Source organism: Motacilla alba, chromosome 6 (assembly GCF_015832195.1).
Source record: "Motacilla alba alba isolate MOTALB_02 chromosome 6, Motacilla_alba_V1.0_pri, whole genome shotgun sequence".
NCBI classification, from domain to species: domain Eukaryota; kingdom Metazoa; phylum Chordata; class Aves; order Passeriformes; family Motacillidae; genus Motacilla; species Motacilla alba.
In genome coordinates this window covers 17,339,805-17,363,462 of record NC_052021.1, presented here as the reverse complement: position 1 = coordinate 17,363,462, position 23,658 = coordinate 17,339,805, and the positions used below count along the sequence as shown (strand labels likewise).

The following is a 23,658-nucleotide window of genomic DNA, read 5'->3' as shown; positions in this document are numbered from 1 at the left end:
CAGCCCTGCCTGATGGCTCAGCCACAGGGTCTCAGTCCTCTTCAAATCCTGCCTGGGTCCAGCACTTCTGCTTGGTAGCTGTGCCTGGATGAAATGAGTTTGACTGGTCTCAGCCCATGTTTTGCCTGATCATGTCCACAGCACAAAATTCAATTGCGTAGTGTGGAGAAGCTCTTCCTATGGCTTTGGGACATGGTGATACAACTGGTCATGTTGATTTAGGGCTAGTCAGGGTATCTATGGTGGGTGCTGTGACAGTAACTGGAATGTCCCATGTGGCCAGCTGCCACAGACTGGATGCGCTTCTAAGTAGCTCCAGCAGCTGTTGGCCGGGGATAAGCCCTTAGCGAGAGACTGCTAACCCTTCCAGACCCTCTCCCATAGACTATAGGAAATGCCAAAAGCAGAAAATTAAGGGGGAATAGGAAGGTTTAGTCAGAGGCTTTTCTCCTGGGGTGAGGATGGCCTGATGCAAACAGGAGGTGGGAAGAAAGAGCAGGTCACCATGATGAAAGAGAAGCAGATGGAAGTAGGAACTGGCCCTGATCCTCCTTAAACTTCTGGGGGAGACTGAGGCAGAGACAATGATCTCATATCTGTGACCCAAGCAGCAGATGTAGACAGCCTGAGCCCAATCCCCCCACCCCAGACTATTCAGTGCACCCCAGCTCAGTGGTGTCTCCAAGGCAGGAGGAGAAGACACTTCAAAAGCAGCCCCTTCCGTTTGCCTTTGCCAGGAATGGAAAGCCAGGGCAGTGCTGGTGGAGATTGATTACTTTAAGGGATTTGCTGTCTCTTTCTTTATCCCTCTCTTTCTTTTTTTTTTTTTCTTTTTTTTTTTCTTTTCCCCCCCTTTTCCCTCCCTCTTATCCCTTTCGTGGTGCATTTGTCTTCGAGGAACCTGGGGTGTTCTTTTCATCAGCTCAATCTCTCTCTGGCACTTGAGTCCTGATTGGCTGAAGGACTTAGGGGAAAAAAAAATCTTTAATTAAGTAGATAATCTCTTCTTAGGAAGTTCTGCGGCTCCATTTCACCAGCCCCCTTTAGCTCTTACTTTAGGATTGGTTATCCTTTGCAGAAGGTGGGATTCAGGAGGCATCCGCCTCTTCATCACACCAGGACTGCCGGGTGGAAAATAACTCCATCCCTTCCCTAAATTAGTTGTGCTTGTTGTTTTTTGGGTTTTTTTTTTTCTTTTCTCTGGTGGTGGTGGTGGTACCCAAGTTTGGGGTTTTTTTAGGATCTCCTTTCTCCCTCTTTATTTGGATTTTATATTTCACATGGACCCTTATCTGGGCATCTTCTTCCTCACTCCCTTCTTCCAGTCCTGCTATGCCTGGTGAGTATCAAGAGCATCACAGTCTGTGTCACAGGTGGGTGCTCTTCCCAGATACCCTAAGGAAATTCCTCTTCACCTTCCTAAATGTCTCCTCTTTCTCACTTAGTTCAGTTCTGTTCTTTAATGGAATCAGATATTTAACCAAGTCCCTACACACTAATTGGCAGAGAGGTTAGCTCTATGAAAGTCCTTTTTCCCTGCACCTCCCAAAAATAACTAGGGGCCAGATTGTAAGCTGGGATAAAATAGGGGAGAGTGGACGCTGAGACGTAGCCCCTCACTTTCAAGTGGGAAGATAACCCAACGGAAGAGCCAGAGACTTCTGTTTTTCCAAAGGCTCCCAGTCAGCTTGTCTCTTGTCTTAATTAAAGCGAGTGGGGCTCCTCTCACGCTCCCCAAAGAGGACAGTCCGTGATTAAGGGCTCAGAGCCCGCAGGGGTGAGTTAGATCCATAGCAGTGTCACTCTGGATGAGCAGCCTGAGAGTCCAGCTCCTTGGCACACATAGGGGCAGAATTACTGGTCTGAAATTCATGTAGTAGGGTTTCCTGGGGAGCTGCTTTTGCTACGGCAGCTGCTACAGCTTGGTTTCCAACTACCTGAGTCCCATCAGATAGTTCTGCTGCACACAAATCTGTGGCCATCTCCTGTGGATCTCTTGCTTTGTCCTGAGGGCGGTGTTATATTTATATCCCAAAAAAGTCCTTTAGGGGTGAACAGAAAGAGATTATGCGTGCATCAAATCTTGTATCATTCCTTGTGGGATATATCAGTCCCATTCCCAAAGGGAAATGGTCTCTGCAGGTATTTTTCCTATGTGATTTTTACTGAATACCCAAACTTTTTTCTCAATTGCTGTGATGCCCTGGGGAATCAGCTCAGTCGGTTACAGACTTATCTCTAATGGCAAGGAAAGTCTCTTACCATTCAATTACTAAAATGCCCTGCCTTCTCCATAGCAGATCTCTAGGGTTATTACCATGGATGGAAAAATCAAAACTACAAAAAGAGAAACTAAATAGTAAATGGGAACTCATTCCTGTTAGTCTGGAAGTGAAATTTATGTTCTTTCAGAGATTTTCTATTCCTTTAATTAAAAGAATACGCAACAATTTGTATATGTCTAAATACTATAAAGCAGCAAACTCAAGACAAACCTCCCTTCTGGAACAAGGGTAATATGTATGTTCTACAGAAAGGCTAGGCAAGAGCTCATGCTAATTTTATTGTTATTTTTCTGCTCTTCCTATGTCTGTGTCTTGCTTTCCTCAATAAAAACAGGTTTAGAATATATTAAAAGAAAAAAACCCAACATTTTAAAGAAACAGTTCAAAGCAGAGAAATTTCAGCACACAAATTAGAGCTAAATATGGAAATCCAAGACATTTTCAGTCCAAAGATGGATGTTTAAATTCCCTATCTCTCAGCATTTTTTATCTAAGAGAAAAGTTTATAGATCAAGACAACCCTGCTTCTCTCTGCACGTTGCTCATAGGTCAAGAGTTCCATAGAGAAAGGAAAATTGCAACCTTTATTTGAAATCATAATTTTGCAGACACTCTCCCTTAACTTTTGAGGAGAAAAAAGACAAATTTGTGGGAATCATACAATAATTCTGCTTGAAATTTGTGCTGGTTTTCTCTATCTGATCCAATGGCTTAAAACACATTATTTTTTCCCTGTGATTTAATCACAGGAATTGGGAGTGGGAACATGGTGGGGGAGCAATATAGAACAACAACAAAAACAACAATATAAAACAACAACAACAACAACAAAAATATATATACATATGTGGCCACTTCTCTTCTTTGCATGTGGATTAGCTTTTACTTTTAACGGACCATTCAACCAATGTATTATTTCTAGGTGATCAAAATGTCAGGGCTGCATTTAGGAACAAAATCTTCAAAATAAATATAACAAAATAGAGAAAAATGAAGAAAAAATAAGCAAAGTTCCAAATGTTATTGAGTTGCTGCCCAGTCTCCTCTCCTGTGGGAATAACATAAAGATCTCTAACTCAGTAGTTTTCTCCTAAATGTATTTTTTACACTTCAGCTGTGGGACTGCTTGTGGTTTCCAGCCTCCCTGATTTTCTAATAACCTCGGGGAGCTCGTATTGAGAACAAAACTCATATCCAAAAGGAAATTCTATCAATTTTCTCTCTTTACAATAATGACAGTGAAGATGTAAATCCAGCTTTATAATTGTCTAAAGAGCAGAATCAGCAGCACAGTAGCCTGAGTGGGTGGTAAAGTATCAGACAAATATTGTAATGAGAGATTAGATAAGGCTCTCAGGGCATATTAAACTGAGGAGTGTGATGCTAAACTGATGAGTGTGATGTTATTGGTTAAAGTTGTAACTGAAACAGAATTATCAGAGGCTTATTAGTATTTGATATGAGTAAAATATAATGGGACAGCTGCTTGGCAGGGTTCTTTGCTTTCAGATTCAATAAAACTATGATAGAAAACTCCTGCTGAAGATTTTCACTAGCTTTGAGATAATTTTCTAATATTGGATCCAATGAAAATCTCTTGCCCTAGATTTACTTTTTACCTGGAGACATAGAGTTGTGCTGAGGGAAGCAGTGTGCCCCGGCCAGGGCCCTGCACAGCCTGGGGAGGGGGCAGAGGAACTCGGGGGTGTCCTCCCTCTACCCCCTCAGTTATGAGCCTGCTCTGCTTCAGTCTGTGTAATGCTGTCCTGGAGACTGAAGATGGAGGGAAAGGGGTTTACACAGCTAGAAACTCCCAGAGCTTTCTCAGAGAAGAGAAATTACCTAAAGTGTCTCTTTTCATGTGTGTGATACAAAAAAATCACCAATGTCATAGAATTTGGGCTGGTTAGCACCAGCCATGAATACAACTACTTACTTAGTTTAGTATTATATTCTGCTTTCCTTTACAATGGAATGAAAATTTAGTAGAAATACATAATTTCTTTATAAAAATCACACTACAGAGAAAACAATGAAGAGAGCTTTTGGTAGCGATTCCTATTTGCAGCACAGAGATGATTCTAGAGACACTGTCACTATTGTACTACATCTGTGTAAGTAGTGGTTTAATTGCTCTCTGCCTTTACTGGAGACTATATACAGAATGGAGATGCATTTTTCTTAGCTAAATTATAAGAGCAAAGAAAAGCACACAGATTGTGTCTCCATTCCTATCTTTCCTTCCCCCTCAACACAAGTAAGAAAAATTTCAGCCAGCCTCTAGCCATATGATAGTCTCATCTTCCCCTCTCCTGAACCCACCTGAAGCTGCAAGAGTTAAATGTTGGGATGTCAAGTGCACAAAACACTTGAAACTTTGTGAATCCTTTACTTGTCTAAGTCCTACAAACCCAGCCTGCCTGCCTGTTGATCTGAGAGCTCAAGAAAAGCGCCTTCAGTCTTCCTGACTTTATAAACTGTTTAGAATATCCTGCTGGGAAATTGCTACTGTATCATTTGCTCAGCTGCAGATGGAGAATTGGCATATCCTGAACTTGGCCTTTTTGTGGACCTTGTAGTTTATACTGGAAGGAACAGATCCTCTGCTTCAATGCAGTCATGTCAATTGACTCCTGCTAACAGGCTGGTTTGTTGTAAACTGATATTGTGGATTACTGTCCTCCTCCTAAAGCCGTCCTTGCAATTTTTCAGATATTCCTAATCCAAGGGTTTGAGGCAAATCCCTTCTATACACTGTGAATTTGGGTTTTCCTATCCACGTGGGAAACAATGCAGATAGGGTATATCTCTTCTTTTGGTGACAAAAACAAGATAAGAGAGGACTTGCAATTTTCTAGCTCTTGCCTGCACAGGAGCATTTTACCAGAGTTTTCTCACAGCTGCTACCAGGGGCCCAGATTCACACTGACACCATCCTGAGTGTGGTCCCCATAGCAAAACACTTAAGGTCAAGGCAATGGACAGAAGGGAAACCAGATGGAAAAATGACTTGTTCATGCTGCTACCCAGTTGCGTTAGGATGGGGACCCATGGAGCTTACACAGTCTGATTAGCCCCAGGTTCATGGCCCTGTGTGATTCAGGTCACCCGATGCTCTAATCACTCGGCTACAGATGCCGTCTCTCCAAGTCCCAGGAAATATTTAATTAGCTGTACAATGCAGAAGCAGCTTCCAAAGGAAAATTCCTCTGCAAAACAACCATCGACTTTGTGCTAAAGTACCCATGGGGGCTGGAGCACAGCCGGGTCTGAATCCCAAGCCTGGAACAAAGGGAAAGAATCTCCCGTTCTCACAGCCTATTCCTGTTTTGACCCAGGGGAAACTTTCCCAAAGAAAGCTTCATCAATATCAACACATTTTCACCAAAAAACCCACAAAAACCAAATCAAAACAAAAGAAAGTTAGACTTGCCAGAATGAAATGTTGCAAACTCATTCTCCTAACTCTAAACTGTAACAGCAAAGATCAGGTTTCTTGTGATTTTGACCAAACTAAAGTAATGAGACCTCTTTTTGTGGTGTACTTTGGAAAGGATCTCCGTGGGTGAAGTTCTGGTGGAGGTGAAGTGGGCTTGCTAACTGCAGAAGTGGTTTTCCAGAGCAGGACAGCACTCTCTCTCAATCTCTCACGTGTCTGATGTCTGGGGACCAATCCTGTCCCTGTGTCTATGGCAGGGCTGCACTTTGACCCTCAGCTTTGGACGGCATTGCCTGCCTCTGACTGTGCTTGAGCCCACCCTGGGATGTGCCCACAGTGTCTGTGCTGGATTTGTAGCACAAAAAGACAGTATCTTTCTCTCCTTTATGAGGGAATACTTGTGGCTCATTTTAAGCAGAACATAATCTCAAGAAGAAGCTGAAGAACCAAGTTTCTAACAGCACATGCTCTGTCATTTTCCCACTCACTCACTCACAGCAAGATCTCAATCCACTCATTCCACCTCTCTGGCCCCAGTGTCCTCTCTGGGTGATAACCGCAGTCACCCATTTCTCTGAAGTGCTGAGTTCCAGCAGGGAAAATGTACCACAGACTCACCAGAAATAGTGATGAGTGTTATTTTATAAACCTAGAGAGAGTGGAATTAGGTATTTTTAGGAGACTCTCTCTTTTCTTACTTCATTTCTGACTTTGGATATTTCAAGTTGGTTTTTGGGCTTTTTCAAAGTGCCAGTCCTTTCTGCCATGATGCAGCTAAGCAGGATTCACCCAGCCATTCTCCAAATTCTGCAGGTGGTCACTGCACCATATGAAGTCCCAACGCTGACTGACCATTTGGACACAAACAATCTTTCTTACTGGTGAAAGACTCAGAGCAGACAGCATCCATTCTGCAAGGCCATAGGGACAGTGTTGGAGACAAGCCACACTGCCTGACTCTTGGAGATGATCTCTCCACACCTTCAGTGGGAACAGCAGAAAGCTTAGTTTTGTCTAGGACCGCCCACCCACCCCAAACCCCCAGGGTCCCCTGCACAGTGTCCAGGAGGATGGGAAGGGCAGGTATATTTGTGCTCAGCCATCACCATAACCTGACCAAGAGGAGAGTGTGGGCAGTAAGACATGGCACCACAGGAAAACAAGGGATTGTGATGTGGAGAGATGCATCTGGACTCATATTGCAAAGGAGCAGTGGTGTGATGCCCTCCTTCCCTCAGCATGGTCCCTCTCCTGAGGCTGGGAGAAATGCTACCCTGAGTTTAGTCAAGTAGGTAAAAAGCAAGGCATGGGGAACCAGAAAGCTAAATAAGGGGTAGATTGTTACAAAGGGTAGCTGAGCAGAGGAAAGCAAAAGGAGGGAGCAGTGAAGGAACTGCAGCCCAGTACAGCCTGACTGAGGGGAGCAGGGTGGGCAGAAGGGGACAGCACTGTCCTGTCCCTTAGGGAGAAGCACAGGGACATGGGGGAGAGACCAGAGGTGCCTGGAGCCAGGAGACAGGCAGACTGTGGGGGAATGAGAGGAGAGCCCTGGGATGCCTGGCATTCCCCAGGCCCCTCCACCATCACCCCCTCCCTGCTGACACTGTCTCTATCTTCCAGGTCAGTGAATAATTTCCTGATGACGGGCCCCAAGGTAAGAGAAATCCCTTTGATCTCTGTCCCTGATTCCACTAAACCCAGAGAGGGAAGGAGAGAGAGAGAGGGGCTCCTCCTTCCCACTCCTCTCCACTCAGCCTTGGCCAGAGCTCCCCTCACCCCCAGGTTTTCAGCAATAAGGCAAAGAGAAAGGCCAGGAACTTGTGAGCTCCTTGGGCTGTATAAGCTCTGAGTAATGCTGACCTAGGGTTCTTTTAAGCTGGTTGGGGCCAGATTCTGGAGATTTGTCTATTAACACCAGCCAAGGTTCTCACTTGACATCTATTGCTTCCTGAGGATCAGGTTGGCATCAGGGCCCACACTGATCCACCTGGAAAGTATTTTCAGTGGGCTCTGTAAAACATACTTCCTCAAGGAGCACAATTAGAATTGCCAGGACTTTGTTCCATATTTTTGACCCCTCACATCCTTGTGCTCCTCTTTCAGAGGCTTTTTTTCTTAGCCAGGACCAGTTGTAAAATTTAAAATTTACCCGGATTTGGTTCTGGCTATTCCCCAGGAACACCTCCAAGCCCATCTAGCTCCCAATACACTGGTGGAGCAACCTTGCCCCAAAGCACTAGCTCTCCTAAATGGGCTGTGGTGAAGAAGAAGGCAGGTTGAGGCATCTGCTAGCCTGGAGCTCCCTGATCTGAGCAGAAAGCTCTGTTTCCTCTCAAGGTGGAGAGATAAGGGGTTCCCCATGGCAGAGGTTGGCTGACACATTTCCTAATGTGGCTAACAGCCAAGACCTGAGCTTTCTCCCACAGGAGACTCAGGCTCTGACCCAGCTCAGCAGGAAATGGGTGTGCTGCTGGTGGTGGTGAGCTTCCCAGGGAAGCCAGGCCAGGGAGACCTTCTGAGCTCTGTAGTTTTGTAAGATGGCACACAGGTTACTTTCAGTTGAAAAGATGCATTGTCCCCGTGCTGACCCCCGGCTCTGCTCCTAGGCCTATCTCATCTACTCCAGCAGTGTGGCGGCGGGGGCGCAGAGCGGCATCGAGGAGTGCAAGTTCCAGTTCGCCTGGGACCGCTGGAACTGCCCGGAGAGGGCACTGCAGCTCTCCAGCCACGGTGGGCTGCGCAGTGGTAAGGAAAGTATTGGATACCGCTACTGGGACCCCCTTGCTACAGGTTAGAGCCCATGCCCCCCTTCCCAAGTGCCTCCTTTTCTTCCCCATTCTCACCTGGGAAGTGCCTCTTCCAGGAATCCCCCAGAGGGATCTCCCCAGGAGACCTCTTCACCTATCAGCTCCCAGATACAGTGGGATCTAGCTCCAAGGCCTCCTTGCAATGCCAGCCTTACCCATGGACCTGCTGAACCCCAATTGGCACAGGACCAAACTTTACACAACTGTCTTCCCATAAGGATGCATCCCCCTGACCTGCACTTGGCCTGCTGGACACCATGCCTAGATGGTGTCCCAGGGTATCCCAGGGAGGCTGAGAACCAGCACAGGCTGCCTGGGGAGCAAGCAGAGGGATAAGGCTAAAGGGAGCAGGAAAGTTCATCAGTGGCTGTGCTGTGGCCAAGAGACAGGACAAAAGTCTTCCTACATCTTCCAGATGTCAGAATCACCCTAGGCAGAAATCCAGTACCCCTGACCTGGGCCACTGTAGGGCATGGGGCTGTGGTCATTGTCACTGTATCCTATTCCCTACCTATTTGCAGGTCCCAGGAAATATTTCAGTGCATATCTGGCCCTCTAGACCTATGTTTGATGCTCATACCTACCCTCTAAAAGCAGGACCTGGGTGTGGAGGAGAGCCTCAGGCCTCTGGTGGGACTAGCAGCAGACAAGAGACCAGACCCCAGCAGAGGTGGACAAAGGTTTCAAAGCGGGGCCTTGAGTCGACAATTGCAGCACAAGGCCCACTCTGAGACCAGAAGCAGGTCCCAGAACCATTCCTGTCAAGGTTATCTGCTCAGATCCACACCTTGCTGGTATTAAAGGAAAGCCAAAGGCTCAGTGAAGCCAGCTGATGATTCCCAGACTGATCCTAGTGGGTAGGTATGGCACTGCTCCGAGCCCTTACAGCAGAAGGTACAGCTTGAGGGGACTGTGGGGAAGGAGCTCTTTGATACTTCAAGAGGAGCCCTTCCTGTTGGGGTGTGTTAGTGAGAAGTGGGGAACATTGGCAGTCTGTGCTATATCACCACTGTTGAGCTCCCACAAGGACAGCCAGGTACTATCTCCTCTGCACCCTTTCAAACTACATGAGTCAGTCTGGAACATATTTGGGAGCTTCTATCATCATGCAGTTGAAGCCCAAACTAAGCTAATCTGAGATGTAGGGCCTCTTCACCCCACAAAGTCTTCCCCACTGCAGATGTCCTGTGCACAGTAGGAACAATTTCTAACTCTGGTCCTGCAATGAAATCTTTTGCACATCCACTCTCTTTGTATTCCCCCTTGACAGCAAACCGAGAAACAGCCTTTGTCCACGCCATCAGCTCTGCGGGTGTCATGTACACGCTGACCCGGAACTGCAGCCTGGGGGATTTTGACAACTGTGGCTGTGACGACTCCCGCAATGGACAGCTGGGTAAGGAGGGATGAGCTGCTGCCCTTCACTTGTCCCAGGCGGCAGGAGAAGCTCTTGTCGCCTCCACTGAGGCCTGCAGAAACACCTCCCCATCCTGGTCCCCACACCAGGGAATAATGCTCAGAGAAAAGCTTTCCCTGGTTCAAACCAAAGTAGCTCTGTGGAAGCTAATGGAGCCACCTCCAGCTTACACCAGCCAAGCTCTTGATGCTTTCCATTACTTTCTAAATGAGCAGGAAAGTAGAAGGGGTTGCAGTTTCCCTGATTCAAATAAAAAACTCTATTTAGGCTGCTGGAGAGAATGACTATATCATACAGACAGAGGAGTGGATCTGTTGCCATGCACATAAATGTTCTTGGTATAGCAGCACAGGTCAGGGACCTCAGGGTTCCCAGGGTCTGCAGGACCAGGTTGGCCCCACAGAAGAATGATCATGAGAAAAAGCAGGGTGGCATTCATAAATCTCTCTAGCACTTGTCAGCATGACAGGCACACAGGAGCACAACCAGGAAAATCACTGTGGGTGCACACAGCCATCACACCCTCCACATGGCAGTGATATCCAGGCCCTCAGCCACCAAGCACCCCTGGTGGGGAACTCCAGGCTGCACCACTCCAGCTCTCTGCTCAGCTTTCACAGAAACACTGACATTTAGGGATTTTGTTTTAAATAGAAAGAGGTCAAATTTCAAATTATCAAAATCTTTTAAAAGCCATGCCCTTCCCAGCCACACTAGGCAGTCAGTATGTGTCACTTTATGACAAACTCCTCTGGAGTGTCCAGTATTTAGTAATTTACTTTACTGGCCGATTGTTTTGACAACAGCCACTACTGGATAGTTGTCCAAAGTTTGGGAATGCCTCTCTCCCATAGAGCAAGACTTTTGGGCAACAACACATCAAATTCTATCTTCTCTGGAAAATCAAGTTAGTCATGCTACATTTCCTTTCCCCCAAATATATCTGTTTTTAATAAAAACTTTCCATCGTGGAATTAAAACCTTGTAAGGCACAGGGAATTTTTGGGTTTGACCAAAACAGCATGATTCAATTCAGCTATTGGACTGAATCCAAGCTGGTGAAAGGTTTTCCTCCTTCCTTCAGTCCCAGTTCTTGATTTGGACTGCATCATCTGCTGCAATTACCCACCTCCCATGAAACACTCCTGTCTCACCCTGGGAGAGTGGATCACGATGCCCTGGGGAAGTCCAGGTGAGGGCCAGGCCTTTCCAGAGAGGAACAAGGCCATTAAACCGCAACTCCCAAGACGTACCAATGTGGCACGTCAGGGTCAGAATGTTCCAGATTTCAAATCTTCATTTGAAATTTGGCATCTTTCTCTAGGAGGAAAAAACCTGCACAATGTTTTTCCAATCCCACTCAGCTCCCACTCAGCTGGGAAAAGTACCTTCCACATATTTTTGTGTAATTTCACAATTCTTTGCTGACTCCCTTGTTTCTTGATGGTAACTAGAAAACCAGACCCTTCTAAGATGCCAAACATCATCTCAGAATTCTGGGTGTGCCAAAACCACGGCCTCCTTGATGCACGTGTGCAAGGTTTGGGCTGTTCTAGGCAGAGGGGGATCTGCTGCCTCTGACCAGGATACCTTCACCAGTTTGTTAATCCAAGTTAGCAAGATGCTGTCCCTGCAAGTCACTCTGAACCAGCTGAAGTCAGGATTTGAGAAGTGATTAGAGACCCAAAGGCTTATCTGCATGTCTGCTAATGCATGGTAACTGACAGCTTTTAAATCCTGCTCTATAGAAAGCCTGGAAAGCCCTGTGTTTGCTGTACAGGACATACCCCTCTGCTGCCTGCCTGAGCCACCTACAATCGAGGCCTCAGGAGAAATGCCATGAACTCAATGGGAGGGAATCTGGGAGTACTGTGTGGTGAAAGGCTGGATTTACCCCACAGCCTCCATTCCCTCCCATCGCTTCTGAAACCTGTTCTGGTTCTTTGACAGCACGCATCTCATCTCCTTTCTTAGGGGGACAAGGCTGGCTGTGGGGAGGCTGCAGCGATAATGTGGGCTTTGGGGAAGCTATTTCCAAGCAGTTTGTGGATGCCCTGGAGACTGGACAAGATGCCAGAGCTGCTATGAACCTGCATAACAATGAGGCAGGTAGAAAGGTGAGCGCCTCTCTCCCTCCAGAGCTGACAGTGCATACCAAATTGGCTCTGAACATTCACTGTGGAGAGTCACAATTTGATGTGGCTAAAAACACATGTCCTGAAGAAACAACTTCCTGGGGGGATGGCAGCAGTACAATGGTATCTGCTCTAAGGTGGCAAAGCTTCTGTGTTACAGTGTTAATGACTTTCTGCAGTCCTCCTTCTCCCAGTTCAAGGAGGGGAGCACTGTGGAAAAGCAAATCTGTGAGCTTCAAGACTACTGTGCAGGGAGAATTGATGCCAAACTCCTCCACAGGCCTGGAGCCATGGTCCTGCATGCACTGCAGCACAGAAACGGCCCTTCTGGGGTTGTATTCTTGAACCTCTCTCTCTGCTCACCCTGTAGGCAGTGAAAGGGACCATGAAGCGGACTTGCAAATGCCATGGTGTGTCAGGGAGCTGCACGACCCAGACCTGCTGGCTGCAGTTGCCTGAGTTTCGGGAGGTGGGCACTTACCTCAAGGAGAGGTACCACAAAGCCCTGAAGGTGGACTTGCTGCAGGGAGCAGGGAACAGCGCTGCCAGCCGGGGTGCCATTGCTGAGACCTTTAGTTCCATCTCCAAGAAGGAACTGGTCCATTTGGAAGACTCTCCTGACTACTGCCTGGAGAACAAGACCCTGGGGCTGCTGGGCACAGAGGGCAGGGAGTGCCTGAAGAGGGGCAAGGCGCTCAGCAAGTGGGAGAAGCGGAGCTGCCGGCGGCTGTGCGGGGACTGCGGGCTGGCGGTGGAGGAGAGGCGAGCCGAGATGGTGTCCAGCTGCAACTGCAAGTTCCACTGGTGCTGTGCTGTGCGCTGCGAGCAGTGCCGCAAACGGGTCACCAAGTACTTCTGTGTCCGCAAGGAGAAGCGGGAGCGGAGCGGAGGTGGCGGAGCCAGCCGCAAGCTCAAGAGAAAGCTCTAACTTGCTTCTGCTCCTCCACAGTTCTGTCTGCCCCTCTCCTCTCCTGCCCTTCCCATCAGCTCCTGGCACCATTTCTGTTTGGCATAGTTTTGTCTCATTCCCACTGCTGCCTTACCGGGGCTTGGGCAAGGCAAAAGAGCCTTGTATGAGAGCTCAGGCCTTGCCCATACAGGGCATTAGTGCAGTGGGTAATGTCTTCTGGGGACACCTTCAAGTGTTCACAAAACAAAACTGTCCCTTCAACTCAGTGTCACTCTATCCAGTGGCTATGGCATTATCTCTGAAAACACAGGAGGCCTTGGTGGCTCCTGTGGTTTTGAGCTGGTCTGTTCCCCAAACAAGCACCTGCTCTGGGCTTTTGAGTAAGTGAGATGAAAAGTACAAGGAAAATTGGCACCAACAATTGGGCAACTCAGATCAGTAATCTGTAAATGAGAAGAGGCTTTTAAAAAATAGAGGTACTAAAACAGTAATTGCCTCAGGCCTACACTATGAGGAAATACAAAAGACATGCAGCTCCTTTCTCAGCAAGCCAGCCTCCAGGGACCCCACAGCTTTGCTTCCCACCCTTTGACAGCTTTGCTAAGCTCTCCAGTGCTTTGCATTTGAAATGGCAGCAGCAAGATCAAAACTGCTGCTTGACCTGCCCATTACACAGCTGTTCAAAATAGGGGTCCCATCCCTTGATTTTTACATGCTTTCTCTGTGTCTTCCAAGTCTCTAGGTCTGGTCTCCCTTTTTAGGCTAGCATTCCTATCAAAGCCCCTGACTGATGCCATAAAGATGCCCTCACACTTCTCCACTACCTCCTTCTTCCCAAATCACTCCCAGAGAGGAGCTGCCAAGCTGAGCCTACTCCCCATGTCCTGGTGTACTTGCCAAGCACTCTTACACCCTGTCAGCTAACTAACTAAATACTTCTTCCTAGTCTGAGAAAATAATGTCAGTTACTATTTAATGGTGGTGTAAATAGGAAAGTGAAGCACTTTGAAGTTTAATTTATTGCACAGTTACTGTGATGTATACATAACAGTTTTTCCTCTACCACTTATTGTATATATTCTATAGGCTAAGCAAGCAGCAGGAAGATTTGGTTGGTGCATCTCTGTTCCCTTGCTGAGGCTAGGGGAGGGAGGTAAGAAGCTGCCAGCTGCAGGACTTGGGGAAGCTCACTGCACCAACAGAGCAATCTGCCCCTGTGCTGCGATAAGATCATCTACTCTGCTGTTTGAAGTGTCCTTTAGCCAGACAAGAAGCCAGCAGAGCTGTTCCTGGCCATTAGACCCATCTTGTAGCCAATATTTGTAAACCAATAGCCAATGCAATAAATCAGTAGCCAAGTGCTTGTAAAATGCTGTTGTGTCTAAGTGGCTGGGTGTTCTTTCGTCCCATTTTGCATGTGTATGTAGAAATTTGAAGTGTCCTAGAGACTAAAACACATTGCTTATCCATCTGAGCCCAGGAAGACCTAACCAGTTCCAGCCAGCACAACCTCAGCCCCTACCATGAGGGGAAAGGATGTGCTCCCTCCTGAGCTTGCCTGAGGATGCATGCAACTGCCAGGAAGAAATGGGGTGGGAGAGGGGCAGGCAGGGCCCAGTTGCCCATTACATAGCTGATATATTAAAGACACTCAGCAGCCTGCATTTGTCTCTTCATTATCAATTAGTCCCTTGATCCTAGAACTACCTCACAGGGAGCAGGAATTTGGGCCTAGGGTCTCATCAGAGCAAGAGCATTCCTGTCAAGCAAGAATCTTGGCCTTTCAGAAATTGCAAGAAACCTTGGCCCATTCTCAGGGAAAACTGAAACACTTCCACTTCACACACAAACCACCACTGTTTGCACAGAAGTTTTTACTAGCACAGTGACCCTGCCCAAGGTCTCTTGCATCCCCAGCCACAGTTCCCCTATGTCCCTATGTGGTTGGCCAGGAAAGAGGAAGCAAGAGCCTCTCGACCACCAGGGAAAGGTCCAGCATGGGCCTCCCTTTTCCTTCTGGCTCTCGCCGCTCCACAGTCAGCTGGAAAAGCTGCAGAAGCCGCTTCCCTCTTCGTCCCATTCGTCCTCCATCCCTCCCCTGCTGACACTGCTGCCCGCGAAGGCCGTGGCACAGCCCCGGCTGGCGCGGTGGCGGCTGCTGGCCCAGGGGACATGCGGGGCGCCTCAGCGAGAGCCCCACCGCCCCGCGCTGCTTCCGCTGGGGAAACGGCGACGCCGCAGCTGCAGAATGTGCTGACCTCAGCAGCGGGCCCCCCCTCCCGGCGCACGGAGCCCGCAGCGGTAAAGGCCCTGCTGCCATTGTGGGAAGGATTGGATGCTTCCATGTATTCATTTCGGTTTAATGAAGGCGCATTCCTCAGAGGAGAAATATTTACATTCAGCTTCCCAGGTGGTCACCTTCGCCCAGATGACACACAAACAGGCAGCCCCCCGCTCCCTTTTCCAATCCGAGCCTCTTTAGAGGGCTCGGGAGGAGGGGAGACAGCGGAGGGGGGGCTGCTGGGGGAGCAGAATAGAGAAGGGAACAAAATGCTAATAAATCAGCCAGCCAGCCCTTTTCCCCTCCCCTCAGTGGAGTCAATGGAAAGTGTCATTTCACATGCTAATCCCCCTCCGATCTCTTTACAACACCTTTTCCGAAAAGTGTTTGGGAAAAGTCCTTGTGGCCCGTTTACAGCTCCCCGCCGCTTCAGATTCCTTCTTGTCTAAGGCCGCGGCCCCGGTGTGGGTCTCTCCCTCCAGCAGGGCTCCTTACAAAAAACATCTCAACAAAGACTTTGGAGTTCATCAGCCTCCCACTGAAATTCACAGCTGCTGAACAAACTAATCCCCTCTCTTGGCCTTTCTTCCTTTCAATGGGTTCTTGGCTTCAAAGACACTTTGGGAAAGGACTTTGTGGGGACTCACACTGCTCCCTCAATAGAAGTTAGTGCAAGCATTATCTTCAGAGCAAGTGGCTTTACAAACAAATACTGCCTAACAATCTCTGCCCCTCCAGCTCCCCCAAACACACACAAGCCTAGCCTGCAGACATGATGTTATCTGCCACAGGATTAGAGCTCTGTTTTCTGCACCCAGGGATCCTTTCCTGCTGCCCCCTTCCCCCCATATTCTTTGTCAACCCAAAGGCCTTCTCACCCAACCGAAATGCTTTCTCGGGTGCCCGGGTGCTGTGAAGCCATGTGCCCACACGGGAGGGGGCAATGCTCACTGCCCACAGACTGGGATACTGCCAGCCAGCAGAGATGGTGTATAAAAGGAGGAGCACTTTCCAGTGGGGTTTGAAGGGTAATATACTACACCAGGGCTGCAGAGACAGGCCTCTGCCACAAACCTCTCCAAGACTTTCAAGCGAGTCACCTCACTTCCCCCTCTGCTTGCTTTCAAAGAATAAAGCCTCAGGGATGGTGCTTACAGGGGTAAACATGAAGCAAAACAGAGCAACAGAGGGGCAGGTGGGAAGGACTCACACATCAAAGGCAGGATAAACAGCCAGTCTCTCCACAAGTACTGGGTACCAATTGCTATGTGTGCTGGAGGGAGCTAATGTCATATGTATCTGAGAGATACGTGGAAAATCTGTGCTTATTTCTCAGCAGTAGAAGTGGCCTGAGTTAAAGAGAGCAAAGGGCTGGACTGCAAAGGGTACCATAACTGAATCCAAAAAGGCAGAATCTAAGAAATGCCAGGCTTGTTAAGTGATCTCAGAAAGCTGGGACTTCCCTTATACACTCATTAAGCAAATGTATGCCACCTGGGCTACCTGTGTGATAACACCATTCTGATGCTGCACCAGTGTTACCTTTGAAAATCAGCTATGCTTGTCCCTGCTGGGGGGACAGCAGTTAGGCCAGGCTGTTTGCTAACTGCTCCAGACCAAAAGCTCTTCAAGACTCCTTCACACTGGGTGTTTGCCTCTGCCAGCAGCAGAGCTACAAAAGCTTATTTTCCTTGAATGCATGTGGTGTGTCCCTAACACCCACAACTCTCAGAAACCCTGGGCCCTTCTCAGCAACAGCCCTTCAAATTTTCACCATTCAAACAATCTTTCCAAGCCTTTGCTTCCTTCGAAGTCCTCCAACCTTGGGCCATGTAATACAGTCCTTCATATTTCAGAGTTTCATGACTGGCAGGGTTGTACATACATACTAGCTAGCTGACAGAAAAAAACCCCAGAATTTCTTTCTTTTGTAAGAAAGAAGTTTGATTCCCCCACCTTTATCTTAGTACTATATTTCAATTCAGCCCTTCTTACCTCCTTAAAAGATTAAATGAAATCAGCCAACAGATTCTTAAGTTATTAACTAATGATAAGAACTGACAATTCAAGGATATAAATTTCCACACAGGTCCATCCTTATCCTAGTTCAGGCTGCATGGCTTCAGTGGTGTAACATTTATTTGCAATGGGAGACAATGCCATCAAGGGCTCTCTGTTTACTTACTCACATACTTCCAACTCTTGATGTCAAGTGCCAAATCTCAAACACTGCTGAGATTCCCCAAGAGAACCTGAGTCTGGGGCTTTCTTATGCCTGATGTAGACGAACAGTCACAACTGACGCAGGTGATCTGGAGAAGATCAGTGCTCTGACCCTGCAGCCTTAGGGAGTGCGTAAGGCCTGAGGCCTCACCACACCGGGATGGATGTCCATAGCAGCAGAGCCCAAAATCTGGTTTGCCCCATACAGTTCTCAATTGCCCCCTCTGTGGGTGGCCATGCAGACTGAAGAAGTCCCATGCAGCCAGAGGTAACAGGCCTATGAAAAAAAGCATCACAAACCACAGCTTTTATTTCACTGTTCTGTAATTTCTCAGTGCATCAAACCACAGCAATAGAAACAACACAGCAGCAACAAGGAGGCACTTCGACCTGGAAAGGAGTGAATGGGACATGTCCTCTTTCTCCCTTCTCTAATTCTTCTCCCTCCTAAGTCTCATGGTAGACTAGGTTGATTCATGTACGTCACTGAACCGCAGGCCCATGATAGCATTATCACTCAAGCAGCAAGCAGAGCAAATAGGGGCTGGCTGCATCCAAATCTTGGGAATAAGCCTTGCTCTCAGCTATGGATCAATGATTATGCTGCCTGGTTAGTAAGAAGGATGTTGAGAGAGCAGGCAAGGAGGGAGGAAGAGAAGGAAATAAACACAAAGACGTGCCCAAAAATCCCATCTACCTTCCCAGACTTCTTCCTCAGGACAGATATGCTTCATTCATCTACTTCCAGAGGAATTGCCACAGTGATGACAAGTGTCAGCACAATCCATATCTTCAAGTCCTGACAAGATCACCTCCTGCAGCATATTCCTACCACCATAGTGCCAATGGGCCCTTGGAACCACCTTTGCATGTATCTGTAGGTAGTATGAATGCACCATATCTGTAGCAATGAGCTGTCCCTCCCTGCTCAAGTCTGGGCTGGTCAGGGTAGCTCAAGGGAAATCTTTATGGGACTTAAACAATCCTTGCTGCTCCTAAAGTCCCTAGGCCATCTGAAAAACCTGAAGTATGAAGCCTTTAGATAATACCAGTAGGTAAAAGTCCAGCTGTGCTAAAGTAAAAGAAATGAAAAAGGCCAGGAGCCAGAAAGGGCAGCTTTTAGCTCCAGGACAGGACGTGACTGGCTCCAGGGAGAAGCGCACAGAGCACAACCTGCCAACATTCCTGAATGGGAGAGTCACAGGAACTGGAAAGGGAAATCATCCCTGGATCTGAAACATTATGGGCTTGAGCCTGCAGATGATGGGGTAAAGATATAAAGGAAGGTGCATAGAGGGTAAACAGGAGACTTGACTTTGACTGGAGAGCTGGGTGAAGAAGAAAGAGAACCAAAGCTGGCCTACAGCAGACTAGTAGTAGTTAGTTCCAGCTGCAGCACAATATGGGTGCAGAGGGGTGAAAGGCTGAGTCAAGGATGAGAATGAAGAGAAGGAAGGAGCCAGGAGAGATCCTTGCTGCAGCCCAGCAGAGTGAGGACACACCAGCCTAGGTTCCCAAGGCAGCCCAGCTACCACTCAGGAAGTTTACTCTGCAGCAGGGAATAGAGCTTGAGGCTCTTCTGTGGTGGTGCTGCAGGTACCAGCCCTGTTTGTTTCCTGAAAAATACAAAGCAATGTCAGCCTAGAAGGGAAAGATTTTCCCCTTTTGTGCTGGAGATATAGGGAAGAAGAAGGACCTCTGTGCAACCTGGACAGCCTGAAATTGAGATCCCTGGGCTGAAAAGTGGCCTCAGACTAGTAAGAAAGAAGAGAGGAAAAATAGTCTCCAGGAGCTGCAGGCACCAGTCTGGAAAGTGTGGGCTGTCTGGAAAGTGGATGGGGCCAGGCGTGCTGGCTTAGCACAGTTCCAGGCACTGGCACAGACCTATTTCTCCAGAGTCAGAAGGAGAGTCCACAACCTGCAGCACATCAACAGGTGAGGCAGTCCACCAGCTCCTGGTGTGCACTGTTCCAGCTGCTCCACACTTTACACATTCAGCTTGCCTGCTATGGTCATGAGGACTTTCAGGATGGGCATGAAACCAGACACCTCACTGAAACTGCTGCTGCTCACAACTTGGGTGTGAACCAGGAGACCCTGTGGGTAGTTCTTAGCCTCAATGCATCGGGCAATTTCGTGGAGACCCATGAGGATGGTTGGAGAGAGCTGTGGAGAGGGAGAAGAAATGAGTCAGCATGTTCTGTGATATAACACAGGTCTCTCCCTCCACACCCTTCATTACTGTTCTCCACTTCATCTTCACCAAACAGCACCTATACAGTCAAGCACTGGCAGGAAGGATAGCTGCTTCTCCCCTTGCTTTCCCAGACTACAACTGCCAGCTGGCATCAGCAACTGGCATCATCACCTTCAGAGTTTTCTAAGCTAGCTACACTATGTTCACACTTAACTACTCCCAATTGCCCCTTCCCATCCAGGATCTATGTGGAAGTATACTTCTCGAAGGGTAAAAGCACCTTTCAGATACCTCCTCAACTTCTTACACTATGTCTGGCCAAAGTTAAGAAAGAAGATACAAGGCAGGCTGGATTAATGGTCATTACAAGGTTTGGCACTCCCCTTGTCTTCCCAGAGAATATGTGCCAGTACACTGGTACAGACACCAAGACCCACAACCCCGTGCCAAGGTGTGCTCAGGGACCCAGCAGGACACAAGGAATGGTGGCATCTACTTACCGCCTGCTCGCGCAGCTTCTCGTACAAACACTCCAGCCGCTGCAGCGCGTCCTCCAGCTTCCTTCGCGTTTTCTGAAGCAAAATAGGTATTGCTTGTCTGCCAGAGCTTCAAAGCCACCTCTCCAGAGCCAAAGTGCTCTCATTCAGTCCCTCCCTTCCTCTGTGTTTCCACAGCACCCTACCATTCAGCTGCATCTCAGCCTCTGACAGCCATGCCCCCACTCTGCACATATACATACATGTACACATATACACATTCTCTCCCCAATGCAGAAAGATGGACTGCCCCTCTTCCCATCTCCCAGCCTAGGCATTCCTCCCTTCTGCCAGTACTTGCAGACCACAGGACAGACTGACGACTTCCAAAGTATGAGAAACATCCACTACCTGACCCATGGGGTGTTCATGGCCAGCCTCACCCTGACTGGCCCAAGAAAGAGCTTCTTCCTGGTTTCCTTAGGGAAAAGAGGGAATATCCTTCCCACTCTAGGTAACCACCACAGAAAATGTGTGATGTGAGTACTGAAGCTCTGATGAGACTGACCTCATTAACCACATCTTGAATAATCCACTCACAGGTAACTTATTCCATGAACACAAATGCCTGGCTCTGGGCACTGCTGGAATAGGCCTGGAAGCCACAGGAGTTCAGGTACCCTGCACTGCTGTACAGAGCCAGCTATTCAACCACACCTAAGTGCTTAAGCCCAAACCAACAGGCCTTTCTGTCCATAGAGGGAACCTTTAGATTATGCTGCAGAAATTGCTATGCTGCACTCTCAGAAAGCACAGAGCAAACACACTGAGGATGCTGCTCAAATTGCCTGACTCTGGCATAGCAGTCTGGGCTCAGTATTCATCATAACACCTATCAAGCAGAGGTATTCTGGAAGGCTTCTTAGTGGCCTTAAGCCCTGGGAAGACTTAGCAACCTAACACAATGTGCAAACACTGTTTTTCTGCTTCCAGAAATATGTCAGACTGCTTCAGTCTGGCCTGACATATTGACCCAATGTGACATGTGCCAATAGCCTTTCAGGAACCAGGGTGGAGAAATTACATTTACTTGGACACAAAGATTGTTTGGCTTTCTCTTCCACCTGGGATATCTCAGCCTTTCCCTCTAAGGTCTAAAGATAGCTGGTAATACTAGCTCTGCAGGAACTATCTGCAGATCAAGCCAGTGAAACTGAATTAGCTGGGTAAATTTACTTTCCTTAAAAGAAAGAGCCAGGAGGACAGAATCATTGCTTCAAGAAGGCAATGAGAAGCATGGGATAAAAGTTAGAGAATGCATCTCAGTTCTCAAAGATGAACAATCCTGCAGCCTAAAGGAAGGGAGGACTTACTGGACATTAACTTGGTTATAGGGACAAGACTTTTCCTTTTTTACCCAACCAAAAGAAGGAAGCACCAGTCAAACATCTATAAGGGGAAAAAAGTCCATAATCAGAGAAGGGAGGACTTACTGGATCAGTGGCAACAGCTGAGCAGCGTTGCACCAAGCCTTCAAATGCAGCCTTCAAAGCCTGGTGCTCAGGGGGCAGCTCCTTCCTCTCAATGCTTTCCCCAGGTAGCTGGTGATACTGACAGAAAAAAAATGCAGCTGAATCAATGCAACAGGAGCATGCAAGGCCAGAGCAGGTAGATTCTTCTCTTCAACCTCAAGAACAGGAAGAATTTCACCCCTTCACAAACCCAGAGAATATCTGGAAGCACAGAGTTAGGTTATCTTCAGACTGTGATACAGCTCCAGGCCTCTGTGGATTCTCAACTCCCAGCAGGCTGACAGCCTGCCTGGTCTCCCTTGCTCTCTCCCACCCATACCCAGGTGTCATTTTTCCAACCTGACAATTCCTCTAATGCTCAGCAGGGATCCCTTGTAGGGGCCAGGGAGCAGCATAAGCCCTCTGCAGCTGCCAAGTAGTAAGAACCTCAAAAGCTGAATTGTTTTTCTAATTGACAAGGTGCTGGTGGCTGGGAAATGCCCCACTTTCCCTGGTACCTGTAGGCTGCCTTCCTTGGGTGCTCCTGGGGGTGACTGGCCAGATTCTTGCAACCTGGATAGCTGAGGATGGATCCCTTGGGGTTCAGCAGGCACGCCCATTACTGGAGCTGTGATGGGGGCCAGAGGAGTAAATTTCTCAGGTAACTGTCAGCAAAGAAAGCAAAGAAAAAAAAATCAAGAAAACCAAGTCCAAGGAATAAGGGTTGGTTGCTTCTCCACAGAAAAATTCAACATCCTTTCTAACTTGAAGAGTCTCCAGTTCTCAAGATGATGAAAGAACACATCCCTGTTCTTTCAGCCCCCTGACTCAGAGAATAGGGCCCTTCCTCTTCCATCCTAGATGAACAGTCGAAGCGACAGCAAGAAAACCCCTCTGGAATTACTCAATCAAACAGATCCGTTACCCCTGAGAGCACTGGTCCTCAGAAAGCCGCTTGGTCTCTGCAACGGCACGAGTCCTGAATGTAGAGATTAGCAGCAGTAAAGTGTCCAACTGAGCACGTATTGGGGAAAATCCCATGACATGGGGGGAGATTCCTCTTGCAAACACTTCATCATGCCCCTGCTAAGCCAGAGAGTCATGACAGATTCTTTCCAACAGGGCTAGATCAAAAGGAGATGGCTTTAACAAGAGGCTAATCCTGTTGTAGTGAGCACAGCCTGAAGCAGGTTCCCAGCTATGCTGCCAGAAAAAAAGGGCGAGAAGTCTGTTCCAAGCTAAAGAAGAGGGGTGGGGGGTGGGAAGGATGCCAAAGATGCTTCTCATCACACCTGCCAGCAGGCACCAGTGATAGAAACGGGGTACTGAGAGCATTTGTTGCAGAAGAGCTCAGCTCACAGGCCCTCCAGTGCAATCACGACAAGGCAGAGAGCTGCAGGACCAACACAGCAGGCAGCTCACAGCTACACCTGTCCCAGCTTCCTCAGCACAAGTGCCTTAACATTTGGTATCAGCATCTGAGGAAAATCACTGTTAGTCTCACTGTTCTGAGGGAAAATGCTGCCCCTAGCTGTCAGGTGTGAAGAGAATGTGACCTCCTCAGCCACTATCAAAAAAATTGTGTAGGCAAAGGCATAAGATTAAATCTGTATTTTTAACAACAAATTATTGTAGGCAGCCTGGGAAGTACTGACAGAGGAGGCAACATTAGAGCTGATAACCATATTACAAAACAGCCACCCTGCAGAACAGCATGTGACTTTGGATGGCAAAGAGTCAAGATTGCTTAGACTCCAGTCCTAGCCATGCATGCAGTGCAGACGTGTGCAGGGATAGAGGCCTGCCGAGTTTGACAGCGAGCATTTATAGGGATGTATCTGTCACATGGAACTCCCCGGCTAAAAGACAACCAACACATATTGTAGCTGAAAACGTACCTTTTTCTTCTGAAGGCCTCCTCTTCCAGTAGAGGGATCACTCCAAGATTCCTGAGCTGCCAGGACAGAGGACAAGACA

General features: G+C 48.0%; 2 protein-coding genes across 6 annotated transcripts in view; one reads left to right on the top strand and one right to left on the bottom strand.

The window, feature by feature from the left end:
- The first annotated feature begins 890 nt into the window (after nucleotides 1–890).
- On the top strand, nucleotides 891–14,358 carry WNT8B (Wnt family member 8B). The gene is made up of 6 exons (XM_038140615.1): nucleotides 891–1,339; nucleotides 7,345–7,378; nucleotides 8,331–8,469; nucleotides 9,802–9,927; nucleotides 11,923–12,065; nucleotides 12,454–14,358. The coding sequence occupies exons 1-6, from the start codon at nucleotides 1,281–1,283 to the stop codon at nucleotides 13,009–13,011; spliced, it is 1,059 nt and encodes a 352-aa protein (XP_037996543.1). The 5' UTR covers nucleotides 891–1,280; the 3' UTR covers nucleotides 13,012–14,358.
- Nucleotides 14,359–17,788: 3,430 nt separating this feature from the next.
- The window catches only part of SEC31B (SEC31 homolog B, COPII coat complex component), a 34,995-nt gene continuing 29,125 nt past the window's right edge, over nucleotides 17,789–23,658 (bottom strand). For all 5 annotated transcript variants that reach the window (XM_038140608.1, XM_038140610.1, XM_038140611.1 and 2 more), the window contains 5 exons: nucleotides 23,580–23,635; nucleotides 22,200–22,346; nucleotides 21,664–21,780; nucleotides 20,195–20,266; nucleotides 17,789–19,663 (listed from right to left, as the gene is read on the bottom strand). In XM_038140608.1, coding sequence (XP_037996536.1) covers nucleotides 19,484–19,663; nucleotides 20,195–20,266; nucleotides 21,664–21,780; nucleotides 22,200–22,346; nucleotides 23,580–23,635 — 572 coding nt within the window. In that variant the 3' untranslated portion in view covers nucleotides 17,789–19,483. The remainder of the gene's footprint in view (nucleotides 19,664–20,194; nucleotides 20,267–21,663; nucleotides 21,781–22,199; nucleotides 22,347–23,579; nucleotides 23,636–23,658) is intronic.

Coding starts and splice junctions, on each gene's coding strand:
- WNT8B (XM_038140615.1), top strand. CDS start 1,281: ATGGACCCTTATCTGGGCATCTTCTTCCTCACTCCCTTCTTCCAGTCC. Junction 1,340..7,344: donor TTCCAGTCCTGCTATGCCTG/GTGAGTATCAAG, acceptor TCTATCTTCCAG/GTCAGTGAATAATTTCCTGA. Junction 9,928..11,922: donor CTCCCGCAATGGACAGCTGG/GTAAGGAGGGAT, acceptor CTCCTTTCTTAG/GGGGACAAGGCTGGCTGTGG.